At 40.7% G+C, this 14,111-nt stretch overlaps 1 protein-coding gene across 5 annotated transcripts in view; it reads left to right on the top strand.

The window, feature by feature from the left end:
* SETD5 (SET domain containing 5) overlaps positions 1 to 14,111 on the top strand; it is a 96,383-nt gene that overhangs the window by 57,898 nt on the left and 24,374 nt on the right. For 4 of the 5 annotated variants that reach the window (XM_075834065.1, XM_075834066.1, XM_075834067.1 and 1 more), the window contains 12 exons: positions 558 to 787; positions 2,212 to 2,270; positions 4,636 to 4,823; positions 6,536 to 6,574; positions 7,043 to 7,285; positions 7,906 to 8,054; positions 8,285 to 8,402; positions 12,209 to 12,318; positions 12,612 to 12,849; positions 13,006 to 13,080; positions 13,206 to 13,460; positions 13,736 to 14,050. In XM_075834065.1, coding sequence (XP_075690180.1) covers positions 558 to 787; positions 2,212 to 2,270; positions 4,636 to 4,823; positions 6,536 to 6,574; positions 7,043 to 7,285; positions 7,906 to 8,054; positions 8,285 to 8,402; positions 12,209 to 12,318; positions 12,612 to 12,849; positions 13,006 to 13,080; positions 13,206 to 13,460; positions 13,736 to 14,050 — 2,019 coding nt within the window. The remainder of the gene's footprint in view (positions 1 to 557; positions 788 to 2,211; positions 2,271 to 4,635; positions 4,824 to 6,535; positions 6,575 to 7,042; positions 7,286 to 7,905; positions 8,055 to 8,284; positions 8,403 to 12,208; positions 12,319 to 12,611; positions 12,850 to 13,005; positions 13,081 to 13,205; positions 13,461 to 13,735; positions 14,051 to 14,111) is intronic. The other variant, XM_075834070.1, reaches the window with a different exon arrangement.

A 14,111-nucleotide genomic window follows, 5' to 3' on the forward strand; every position in this document is an offset into this window, starting at 1 on the left:
CAGACGTCTTTAATCTGGAGAATCGGTACGATCCTTGAAGGGTATGTTCACACTGTCTGGATTTGCACTAGGAATATCCACTGTTTGTAATACCCCATTCACGTGCATTTTGAATCTGCGTCGAAATCCTGACAGAATCCACAACGTGTGAACATGGCCACAGGTTATGTGTGGTATTGCAGCTCTGCCCCATTCACTTCAACGGAGTTGCAATACCAGACACAACCCATGGACAGGTGTGGCGTTGCTTTTCGCAGAAATCGGTTGTGTTTTTCTAGTTCTGGACAACCCCCATAAAATCTGCAAAAAGGACCAACCATAGACCGTTCAGTTTCAGCGTGATGATTGAAAGTGGGTCTACATGTAACTCCTGGCGTAGCACGCACAGTAATTGTTTGCTGGTTACTACTGAGCATGTGTTTCTTTTTCGCTTATACATGCCCGGACATTAACTATTTGCATTGCAGGTTTGTGAAATGTTTACATTTTTTTGGGGACAGGAAGGTTGTCCGTTTATTTTCATTTTTTACATTGTAAACTTTTGGGTTAAACTCCAGTCACCCACTTTACAGGATCACAATTATGGAGCGCCTCCACCACCAACGCCACCTGCCTCCCCACCTGTTCAGGCTATAATCCCACGTGCAGAACTCAATGGCGTTCACTCACCTGAAGACGAGGAGAACTCTGGAGATAGCGACAGTTCTTCTGAAGGAGAGGGGATCCCCAACTGGTGTCACTGCAATAACTCTGCAGATGGGTTTCTTGTAAAATGTGAGAAATGCAGGTAAGTCGCCAACGTATAAATTTATAAGCAAGTTGTTCTGCCACCTTTAAGGTGCCCATACACTTTAGATTAAGGATGTCACCATACCAGAATTTGGACTTCGATACCGATACTTTGTGTAGTGTTGCGATACTCCATACCAAAACGATACTTTGCCAACAACAATAATAATAATAAAAAAAACTAATTAACCCTATCGTGTTCCGCAGTCATAATGGACAACATTGGGTTAGTGTGAGGTACATGATGGGGTTAATTACTATTAATGTGAGGCACATGGAAGTTCAAAATTCATACCTCGCGCCTCACATTAATAAGTGAAAGAAAGCAGTTTTTTTATTTTATAACAGCGTAAACATGAATGGCGCTATAAATGTGGTGTTACGGTCGCGACGATACCGAATGTGTATATTTTATGTATCGAGACTTATTTAAATTTTTGTGTGTGTGTGTTATTATTTAACATTGCTTTATTTATTTATTTTATTTTTAGATTTTTATGTACAGGCATATATCTATACACCTTGTACACAGGCAGTTGTTAGGACATACCTAAGTATGCCCTAACGAGAAATATAGTCAGACAGCCCTGGGGTCCTTCAATGGACCCTGGGCTGTCTGCCCATATATGGTATGGCCCTCGATTGCGTCACAGGAATTCCCTATGATGCGATCCAAAGGACATTCCCCGCCCTTCTCATTTTCCCCTAAATGCTGTGATGGCGGTCAGCTTTGATCGCAGCATTCAGGGGAATAACGGCGGAGATGAGAGGTTTTTCTGGGGCTGCGGTTGTGTAATACAGCCATTGCCCCGCTCCTGACAATAAGTGCGCGGGGTCAGCATAAGATGATGCGGCCGGCGCTGCACTAATGAGCGGTGGGTCAGGCACTGAAGACAGAACATGGGGGTGTTTTGCAGTGCGCCCGCCATGTTTAGTCTTTATTGCCGCCGCTCATTAGTGCAGCGCTGGTCGCATCACATCATGCTGACCACGCGCACACTTCTCTGGATCGGGGCAATGGCTGCATTACACAGCCGCAGCCCCGCTATCATACATTCATGTATTACTATACTAAGCTGTGCGGCCGGACAGCTTCGTATCGAAATACATGAAATAACAGTATCAAACAGTTTGTGGGTGCACGGTATCGAAGTTTCGATGCATCGTGCATCCTTACTTTAGCTAAATGCAAGTTTCGCCGACAGTTCTTTCTACAGACTCGGCTTTATCAAGGGAGAATCGGATGACCCCCACACCAGTTTAGATGGTCAACCAATCCTGCCGAAGTCGGTGGGTTCGGACGACTTTCAGCTAATGTGTATGGACACCTTTGGGCCGACAAACCTTTTTGCTATAATGTTCAACACAACCGTTACAATGAACTAACCAATTTCCTCCCTTCTTCCCAACTAAATTTTACAGGGGTGTAAACAGAGGTAAAGTTATTCAACTGAATCGTCGGAAACAAGACAATGTTTCTGGTAAGGCTGCCATTACCCAAGTTGATGTTATTGGATTATTGCCTTGTTATCCACCCTCATCCCTACACGTATACCAATAGATCAGGTTGGGAGATACATGGAAGTACGGAGTATAATGTAGTTTATGTTGCAGCAATGTGTCATTATAAAACAGTGAGTTCAAGCTGTTTCTAGACAAACCAGTTCTACGAAGATCTAATGGTCAAGTCCAGTCTTCGATATCCACGCATATCAATTAAAAGTGATAATTTACCCAATCTCGTTAATATTCAGCTTGTTAATAAATAAATGACAATTAAGCTAAATTGTTGCCTAATGAAAGGTTCTTCAACATAATATACCGTATCTTTCGGACTATAAGACGCACCTGACTATAAGACGCACCCAAGTTTTAGACAGCAGAAAATAGGAAAAAATTTCACATTTTAGTTGTTTTACAAAAAAAAAAAAATATTGGTTAAAAAAAAAAATGTGTTCAGTTTCACCACCACCACGTTCTGAGAGCTAGGACTTATATTTTTCCATCGTTTCAGCGCTGTGAGGGCTTATTTTTTGCGGGACGAGCTGTAGTTTTTATTAGCACCATTTTTTGGTACATACGATTTTTGTATACATTTTTATTTCATTCTTTTATATAGAATAATGCTATATTGTAATAGTTTAGGACTTTTACGAACGCAGCGATACCAATTTTTTTATTTTTACATTGCGCTTGGGAAAAAATCGGGAAAAATGTTTTTTTTAATTATTTTTTTACTTTTACATTTTTTTTACACTCCTGAAAATTAATCTAACAACTTTTTTTTTTTTCTTACACATTTTATTAGTTCCCCTAGGGGACTTGAACAAGCGATCGTTAGATCGCTGGAACAATACACTGCAATACATGGATAAGTTACGGAAACAGCGTAACTCGCTGAGCTATGCTGTTTCTGTAGCTCCCCTACTGGTAAATGACCGTTACAGGAGCAGCGTAGCATGCTACGCGGTTTCCGTAACTACTATTCAATTCTATGGGAGTTACGGAAACTGCGTACCTCAGCGAGTTATGCTGTTTCCGTAACTCGACCATGTAGCCGGAAGAAAGCGGAGCCGGGTAAGATAGATCGGGGTTTAGGGGGCCCCGTTCTAGAGATAGATGCGGGCAGGGCCGGCCTTAGGTTGGATGTCGCCCTGTGCGGGACTAAAACGCCCCCTACACAAACCAAAAATTTACTACATATATAGACACGCTGGAACATATATACTGTACATACATAAAGACAGACATAGAGGCAATTATATATACATACAGGTAAATATATAGACGTACAGGCACATATGTACACACACTCTCTTTCTCTCTTTCTCTCTCTCTCTCACTCACTCGCGCTGATAAATGCGCAGACAGGGACAAATACATACAAGGCACATATATACAGGCCCATATATACCCACACAGGCACATATATACCCAGTACAGATAATGTTGTAGATTTCATGCGCATCCCTATGTAACACCACAGATAACACAACGTAATAACTGAGTACAGATAATGTAGTAGATGTTACCTGCAGTCCTATGTAACACCGCTGATAACAGTGATAACTCTGAGTACAGATAATGTCGTAGATGATAACCATACCCACAGACACATATAAACACACGCATATATATATATATATATATATATATATATATATATATATGAGGGCAGCAGGGTATATAGGAGGCATCACAGATATCTTTGTTTTATCTGTTCTACTTTATTACTGAACACACACACACACACACACACACACACACACACACACACACACACACACACACACACACACACACACACAGACAGACGTCATCTCTCCATGCTGACAGGATCACAGGCTTCATGCAGGACGGACTGTGGGCAGAGCTTCCTCCTCTGCTCTTATTTACTCCGTGTGTGTAACTAAGAACAGAGCACCGAGTAGAGGCAGAGCCCAGTGGCGCCCCCTACATGCTTGGAGGAGGCAGCACCCTGTGCGCTCGCACACCCCTAAGGCCGGCACATCATGGGTCGGGAAGGGTTAAGTAAGGAGCTGTCGGAGGGCCCGGCTCTGCTGGGTCCCTTGACTGCCGACTATAAGATGCAGGGACTTTTTAGCAAGATTTAATCTTGCTAAAAACTGCATCTTATAGTATGAAAAATACGGTACTTTGTGTATCAATTCCATTCGGTTTTCAAGATCTCGGCTTTTAGCAGTTAATAGAAACCTTACTGTTTATTACGTTACTTCAAGAGGCTAAAAACTTGTAGTGAATCAGACCTTGGCACTTTGATTGCAAATATATAAGGAAGTTGCATGTTACATATGTTTATTTATTGTGTCTTGTATTTCTATATAGGGGGCGAGAGTAGTGCTACGGAGAGTTGGGATGAAGAACTTTCTCCATCAACAGTCCTGTATACAGCCACCCAACACACACCAACAAGCATCACTCTCACCGTCAACAGAGTGCGGAGAAGTAAACCAAAAAAGAGAAAGAAAAGTACAGAAAAGGCTCGTAATACCCCTAAAACCAAAAAAATTAAGGTAGGTGAACCCATCCCGGTTTTGGTGATCTGTGTACAGAATAGTTAATAGTTCTACTTGTATATTAAAATGTATATAAGTAGAAACCTGATACTAGTTCTTTAGTCTGAAATACTACTTAAGCTGGGGGACAGCCCACAGTCGCCCTCCAGGGGAACAGGGATCGGAGAGATTGGTTTTCTATCTAATGCTGTTGTTTTATCTGAAATAAGCGGCAGAACACGATGTCCAACCGAGCCATTCTACCATGATTATTGGGGAAAATGACTGTGAGCAGCACAATTGCTAGGTCAACAGCTTTCTTAAAGAGGCTCTGTCACCAGATTATAAGTGCCCTGTCTCCTACATAATGTGATCGGCGCTGTAATGTAGATACGTTTTTTTTTTTTTAAACTATAATTTTTGAGGAACTTATGAGCAATTTTAGATTTATGCTAATTTCTTAATAAAGCGTCATACACTCCTCTTTACAACGCCCACTTGGTTAAAAGTAAAAAAACGCCCAGTTGGGCATTAAGAAAGTAATTAGCATAAATCTAAATCTCATAACGTCCTAAAAAATGATAGTTTTTTTAAAAAAAAGAACAGTGTTGCAATCTACATTACAGCACAGATCAGATTATGTAGGAGATGGAGCATTTATAATCTGGTGACAGAGCCTCTTTAAAGTGTACCTGTACTTTTATAAGTCTTTTGATATGTCAGAAGTTTTGATTGGTGGGGGTCCTAGCAATATGAACTCCTCCGATCGCTAAAAACAAAGCAGTAGAACTGCTCAGGTGAGCGCTGAGCCGCTTAGTTTCTGCTCGGCATTCCTCGGAAAGCCAAGCAAGCAGTGTACGGGCTCAATGGAAATTCTGAGTACGTACACCGCTCATTAAGCTTTCCGGGCAGAGCCGATCAGAAAGTAAGCGGCTCAGCGCTCACCCAAGCGCTTCTGCCGCTTCATTTTAGCGATCGGTGGGGGTCTCCGTGCTCGGACCCCATTCATATAAAAAATTCTGACCTGTCAATAGTTTTATGAAGGTACAGGTACACTTTAAGTTTTAAAGTATTAGTTTCAAAGATATTGCTTGGTACGCTGGGCAACAGAGATCTGGTCTCCCACACTTCCATCTTCAGTATGGGAGCCTTGCTTTAATAGCTACTATTGATGGGGACTTTGGGACCTTGGACACAGACCTTAGTTTCTGCATGGATTTCTCCAATTTCTACACAGCGAGCATCATCGTTTTGCAATATATGAATATAATATATGCTGAGACATACCTGAGGTTTTTTTTCCCACAATTGATAATTATCACTTATTTACAGGATAGGTGATAAATGTCTGATCGCTGGGGGACCCACCGCTCAGCCCATCCCACGATCGCTAGAACAGGGATCCTGAGTCCATTCGGTCCTCCTCACTGCACGACCGCAGTGAGGAGGGGCTTGAATGTTGCGGCTGTCGAGCATACGTACCCTGCCACTTCATTCAATGTCTATGGGACTGACTGAGACACTCACTGCAATCATGCAGTGAGGAGGAGCGGGGGACTCAGTACTCCCGTTCTAGTGATCAGTGGGGGCCCGAGCGATCAGACATATATCACCTTTCCTGTGGAATAGGTGATAAATGTCAATTGTGGGAAAAATCCATTTAATGGTATACCCATGGGTGCTTACTCTCGGGCATATTTGTAACTATTACTATGTTCTAATTATTTTAGGCATTTCGGGAAGGTTCCCGCAAGTCTTTGCGAATGAAGGTGAGTCTGCCATCTTCCTGGTAATCTTTAGGGAAGGCAGATATTCTGTAGACTTGCGGTCATGATTCTATCTGAGTTTTAACATTTCACTATGATGTAAGTTTTTTTTTTTTGTTTTGCATTCATTATGCACCTGATATAGCTGACCCCTGCATATACCTTACAATATGAGTCACACAAGGAAAACTATGGCTAATATTAGTCATGTGCTCGAACCATTTAAGAAGTTAATATTCCTGGAGGCGACTGATAAAATTGTAGTAATCTAGATAACTAATTTAATTTGTCAATTTCGAAGGGTTCTTTAGATAATCACACGTTCATTAATATGTTTTCTCTTCAGTACTTTTTAAGCATCAGCAGGTGATCATTTTAGTAGGAAATCTCACTATATTTATGTATAGCTGTCACATTTTAGTGCTTCTGCTGCCATCAAAATTAATTTGCTGGTTTTTTTTTATTCTCTAGAATTCGCCTTCCGATGCTCACCTTTTGGATGAAAATACCACAGAGGGCTGGGAGAACAGGATCAGGCTTTGGACTGACCAGTATGAGGAGGCATTTACTAACCAGTATAGTGCGGACATGCAGAACCTTTTGGAGAGGCATGTCCGCTCTAACAAAGACCTGGCTGGAAAAGCAGAGCTGCCTGAAATGATAAAGAAGACAGAACTGTCTTGTAACAACACAGTCGTAGGATCTCAGATGCAGGTATATGGTGTTTTGCAGTTCTTGTCATTCTTCGTTTGCTTTTTTTTTACCCAATATATTACATGTTAGGCTCACACTTAAATTACAACATAGGGTCGCCTTTAAGGCTTCGTTCACATCTGCGTTCATGGATTCCGTCTGACCTTTTTGTCAGTGGAACCCATGAACGGAATCCAAACGGAAACCATAACAATAGCGCAGTCGACTGGATGGGTTCCGTATGGATTCCGTTCATGGACTCCCCTGACGTGAAGGTCCGACAGAACCCATGAACGGAGACCCGACGCAGATGTGAACAAAGCCGAAGTCGTGGTAAATTTATGACTTTACTCCAACTTCAATATTTCCTTATGGAGAAAAGACGTGCGACAATAGCAAGAGTTCTGACATGGCGGGAATCCTTCTTACGATTATTGGTACTCACCTGCGACTTTTTCCCTCATAGTGAAATATTGAGCTTGCTTACGTGTCACAACTTAACTGCGACTCTATGGAGTTCTAGTCTAAATGATTTCTGAATACTTTAGCATTGGTTACAGGTATGTTTACTGTTGTGTATTTCCTTTTAGCTGTTGGATATGTTACAGTGCATAGGATATCTGATAAATCTTTTATTGCAGTTTCAGCTGGGAAGGGTGGCACGAGTGCAAAAGCATCGTAAAATCTTGCGTGCAGCCAAGGACTTGCCAGTAAACACTCTTGTAATCGAATTCCGGGGAAAAGTTATGTTACGGCAGCAGTTTGAAGTCAATGGACAGTTCTTCAAAAAGTAAGTGTATGATAATTGAGAAGAAGTTCTTGCGTAGGAATTGTAGCTTACTTTCCTCAATTTCTATTTCTTGTTTGAAAAAAAAAACCGTAAAGTGGACCTGAGTGTTAGAACAGTGACCCTACTACAAAGTGTGAGCCCCATTTATCTAATTATGACTGTGTGTAATTTTTACTCTCTAATGTCTTATTTTTTTGTTAAATTTGTGGATTTTTTTTCCTCTTTGGCAGACCTTACCCATTCGTGCTGTTTTACGCCAAATTTAATGGTTTGGAAATGTGCGTGGATGCACGAACCTTCGGTAATGATGCCAGATTTATCAGACGTTCCTGTACACCCAATGCTGAGGTAAATGCAATACATATGTGTCAAAGAAGCCATGAGCCCATCGTATGCCATCTCAATTTGTTTGCAGAAACTTTGATTGTGTCACACTGAAGTTCATTGCTTTTTTTTTTTTTTTAAAGATTTGTTCAGTCTATTATTTTTAATATTTACATATGCAACGTAAAGTTTTTTTTTATTATATAGGTTTTAACCAGATTTCTTTAACCCCCTTCCCGACCATCCCACGTAGATTAACGGGCTGCAGAGCTGGTCCTTGTGCCTGCAGCCCGTTAATCTACGTGTGCTCCTAACAGAGCACACAGACGCTCCCCGCAGCCCGGCATCTCCCAGTACAGGCTGCTACTAGCAGCCTTAGTACTGGGGGAAAACATCGGGTCGGATCACAGCGGTGATCCGAACCGATTAACCCCTTAATTGCGGCAGTCAATAGCGACCACCGCATTTAAGTTGTTATAGCAACATCGGCACCCCGCTACGAGATTGCGAGGGGCGAATGCTATGGCAACCGGAAGCCTAACAAAGGCTTCGGGTCTGCCATCTATTGAAGGCGATTACGTCCTGCCAGAGGCAGGACCTAATATGCCTCCTGTCAGTGTGAAACTGACATGTACTGCAGGGTATTATAACAACGATCTAACAATTGGATCTTCAAGTCTCTAGTAGGACTAAAAAAAATAAAAAAAAAATTACAAAAGTAAAATGTCAAAATAATAAAATTTAAAAAATCGCCTTTTTTCCCTTATAAAGTCCTTTATTATTATAAAAAAAATAAACTATGCATAATTGGTATCGCCACGTCCGTAACGGCCTGAACTATAAACATATAATGTAATTTATCCCGCACAGTGACGCCATAAAAAAATAATTAAAAACTTAATTAAAAATTCGCTATTTTTAGTCACTTCAGCTCCCATATAATTTCATAAATAGGGATCAAAAAGTTGCATGTACCCAAAATGACACCCATAAAAACTACAGTTTGTTCCGCAAAAAACCAGCCCTCACACAGTTGTGGCTCTTCGAATATGGCGACACAAAAACGAAATAATTTTTTTAAAACCGTGATGATTTTATTGCGCAAACACCATAAAACATGAAAAACCTATATACATATGGTATCGCCGTAATCGCATTGACCCACAGAATAAATTAAATGTCATTTATAGCGCACGGTGAACGCCGTAAAAGAAAAAAAAAGAATAAAAAACAATAGAAGTTTTGACGGCCTAATTACACTAAATTCAGCAAAAAACCTATGGGATAAAAATGCTCACTATACCCCTAGACAAATTATTTTTAAGGCTGTAGTTTCCAAAATGGGGTCACTTGTGTCTGCAGCCCGTTAATCTACCTGTGCTCCTAACAGAGCACACAGACGCTCCCCGCAGCCCGGCATCTCCCAGTACAGGCTGCTACTGTTTTGGTCCCTCAGGGGTTTTGCAAATGCGACATGACACCCGAAAACCAATTGAGTAAACTTGATCTCCAAAAGCCAAATAGTGCTCCTTCCCTTCTGAGCCCCGCTGTGTGTCCAAACAGCCGTTTATTACCACATATTGGGTATTGCCGTAATCAGGAGAAATTGCTTTACAAATCTTGGGGCGCTTTTTCTTCTTTATTGCTTGTAAAAATGTATAATTTATTAGTGTAATTGAAAAAAATGTCGATTTTCATTTATACGGACTAATTCCACGAAATTCAGCAAAAAACCTGTGGGGTTAAAATGCTCACTACATTTGCCAAATGGTGTCTTTTTGGGGGTTTCCACTGTTTTGGCACTACAAGACCTCTTCAAACCTGGCATGGTGCCTAAAATATATTCTAATAAAAAGGAGGCCCCAAAATCCACTAGGTGCTCCTTTGCTTCTGAGGCCGGTGCTTCAGTCCATTAGCGCACTAGGGCCACGTGGGATATTTCTAAAAACTGCAGAATCTGGGTAATAAATATTGAGTTGCGTTTCTCGGGTAAAACCTTTTGTGTTACAGAAAAAAAATGGATTAAAATGGATTTTCCGACAAAAAAAATAAATTTGTACATTTCCCCTCTACTTTGCTTTAATTCCTGTGAAACACCTAAAGGGTTAAACTTTCTAAATGCTCTACTGAATACTTTGAGGGGTGTCGTTTTTAAAATTGGGTGACTTATGGGGATTTCTAATATATAAGGCCCTCATAGCCACTTCAGAACTGAACTGGTATCTATAAAAATAGGTTTTGGAAATTTTCTTGAAAATGTGAGAAATTGCTGCTAAAGTTCTAAGCTTTGTAACGTCCTAGAAAAATAAAATAATGTTCAAAAAACAATGCAAATATAAAGTAGACAAATGGAATATGTGAAATAGTAACTATTTTGTGTGGTATTACGATCTGTTTTATAAGCAGATACATTTAAAATTAGAAACATCATAATTTTTGCTAATTTTCTTTAAATTTAGTTGTTTTTCACAAATAAGCAATGAATTTATTGACCACATTTTTCCACTAGCATAAAGTACAATGTGTCACGAGCAAACAATCTCAGAATCGCTTAGATAGGCAAAAGCATTCCAGAGTTATTACCACATAAATTGACACGTTCGATTTGAGAAAATGGGGCTGGTCCTGAAGGCCAAAATGAGCTCGGTCCTGAAAGGGTTAAGCAACCCTCAGGTCTCAGGACAATCTTATAAATGTGATGGGGCATATGGAGTAATATTACTTCGTGCCCTCCAGTTGCTCACCTCTGCTGTGTATCCACATATATATATATACAAGTTAAAAGACCCTCCTTTTCCCATTTTTCCTCTAAAGTAATGTAAAAAAATAAACAAAATTGGTATCGCTGCATCCATAAAAGTCTGGACTATTACAATATACCATTATTTAACCCGCACGGTGAACACTGTAAAAAACAAAGAATCGCTGTTTTTGGTCACTTCATATCCCATAAAAAGTGATCAAAAAGTCTCATGTAGCGGAAGAATAGAAACCGCTCGCCCCACAAAAAAAGCCCTCATTCCGATCAATCACCGGAAAAAGTTATGGGGCGACAAAACACAAATTTTATTTTTAACAATTAGTTTTTTACTTGTAAAAGTAGTAAAATATAAAAAAAAAACAACGTAATTTGGTATCGCCGTAATAGTATTGACCGGTAGAATAAACTTAACATATTTCTACCGCACGGTGAAAGCCGTAAAAACGAAACCACTCAAAAGATTGAGGAATCACATTTTTTTTTTCCTATTCTACCCCACAAATAATTTTTTTCTAGGTTCCCAATACATTATATGGTACAATAAATGATGCAGTGAAAAACCCGCCAAAAACAAAATCGATGCACAAATAAAAATTTTATGGATTTTGGAAGATGGGGAAGAAAAAATTCAAATCCAGAAAATGTCTGAAGGGAAGGGGTTAAGGGGTCCCCTCTGTGGTGTCTAAATATGTCCACTGCGCCCCTCAGCTTCAGTTTAAGACTCCTTCTGTTCACGGATTGGACAGAACTGCTCACGTCAGCAGCTCTGGCCAATCCGAGAATAGTGGGAGTGTCTGAGACTCGTAGTCTAAGAAGCGCTTCTGTCATTTTGGGACAGCACAGAAGGGACCCTTAAACTTCGGATCCACGGCAGAGGGGCACAACTGGAGGGCACCAGGTAATATTACTCCATATACACCATTATATTTAAAATGTTGTCCCAGGACCGGACGGTCATTTTAAATTTCACTTAAGAATAAAGACCTGGTATGGAGCACTCATGGACTTTGTAAAGAAGTTGTCGCTGGTAAATGTAATTTTATATGTCATTTTTCTTTTCTTTATCCAGGTCAGGCACGTGATTGCAGATGGGATGGTTCATCTGTGCATTTATGCTATTGCTGCTATTGCAAAAGATACAGAGGTCACCATTGCCTTTGATTACGACTACTGTAACTGGTGAGTACATTGTCCGCATCCATGTGACAGTACAACAGTGCATATCACTCATAAGTATTCCACACATCTTGCACATGCAACGTCTCATTCATATACAGTAATGGTCAAACAGAGATGTGTAATTGCAGAAGGTAGCAGAGTTGTCACTACGGTATGAAACCTTTAGCAGTATCCAGTATAAAGTACCATTAGTAACTCACATGCATGAATAACATAATATTGCAACCAGTTATATGTAATGGAGAATAATTGATGATTAAACGTTGATCAATGTCTTTTCTTGCTTATTGCAGTAGTTACAAGGTAGATTGTGCATGTCACAAAGGCAACCGGAACTGTCCCGTTCAGAAGAGAAATCCTATTACTGCAGAACTGCCCCCTCCACTATCCATAGGAGCAGAGACAAGGCATCGCAAAGCTCGAAGAAGAGAGTTAGAACAGCAGGGTATTGTGGTGGATGAAAGCTCCAATCACCAGCCCGATGAAGCGGCCGAAACTCATGCCACAGATGTCGTAACTGGTGACCATGAGGTAAATCCCTGATAAGTTCTGCGTGGGGTTTAAATCTCACCAGTAACTATTTTATGATTACCTTCGTGTTCCCATGTGAGGTTTCCAGTCGCTGTACACATATAGTTTTGTAGTGTTTATGTGCAATAACCTAAATAAGTCTCTTGTTCTCCACAGACGGAAGGGGAAATCGCAGGTAAACGAGAAGATCCTAAAGAGGAGGAGGTGGGAATAGTCTCAAGGACCAGAAGGGTAAGTGTCATTTTATTTTTATTTTTTTTAAAGTGGTTGTCCTATCTGGACAACCCCTTTTCTGATTTGGGAGCTGCTGGTCAATATGTCTGATATTTATAATTTTGTGTTTTTTTTTTTTGTAGTCAAGAGATGACAAGAAAGCAGAGCTTCCTCCGCACACAGCGGAAAGCATTGATAAAAGAAGGCGGCGCAAAGAGCTGCCTGTAGAACAAGCTGCAGTTGAACCTGAGGCGCCTTCTGTTCCTGAAGTCCAGGCAGCAGTAGATCCTATATCCCAAGTAGTTGATCCAGAACCAGCATCTGAAAGTCCCATGGATGTAGAACCAGCACCTAATCCTACCCAAGGTGTGAATACTCGGAGATCTTCTCAGGCACTGGTGAGTCAATTAACTGGGGTTTGAGCAAGTTGCAGTATTGTTAGGTGATGCAATCTTATTTCATTGAATGCCATAGTAAATATTAAGACAATTAACTTGTATACGGATGTTTTCAGTTAGCTGCTTGGTGTGAAGCAAGGGAATTGAATATGGTTTAATTACACGGAGGACTATTTTAAGTTTAAATTCCGGAATAAATCAAACTTTTCTGTGTTTAACATTTTTATCTTGGAACATCTACATTTTTATTAATCTGTTGTTTTTTGCTCATTTAGGAAATCAACGCAGAGAAACCTGCCCCTAAACCAGTTCCACCAAAATCCACTCGGCCTCGCCCCAAAAGCCGCATGTCTAGGTACCGAAGCGCCTCCGCACAAAGGTTAAGAAGACAAAGACAAGCTGTGGCTCAGCAAGTAGAGCTGGCACCCCCAGTGCCAGAAGAAGGGACTGCAAGTTCTGGCCCAATAGAGCCCGGGACCACAGAAACTCTAGGGTTAGGTGACGCACAGCAGGGTTCAGAGTCCCCTGCAGTTATCCAGTCGTTGACCCAGCCAACACGTTCTGGCCTTAAATACCATAAAACTAGAAAGGTTGGTAAAATGTCCCAATAAATTGGAATTTATCCCCACAACCACCACTGTGAAATTGATC

This window comes from Rhinoderma darwinii, chromosome 7, assembly GCF_050947455.1.
Source record: "Rhinoderma darwinii isolate aRhiDar2 chromosome 7, aRhiDar2.hap1, whole genome shotgun sequence".
In the NCBI taxonomy this organism is placed as follows: domain Eukaryota; kingdom Metazoa; phylum Chordata; class Amphibia; order Anura; family Rhinodermatidae; genus Rhinoderma; species Rhinoderma darwinii.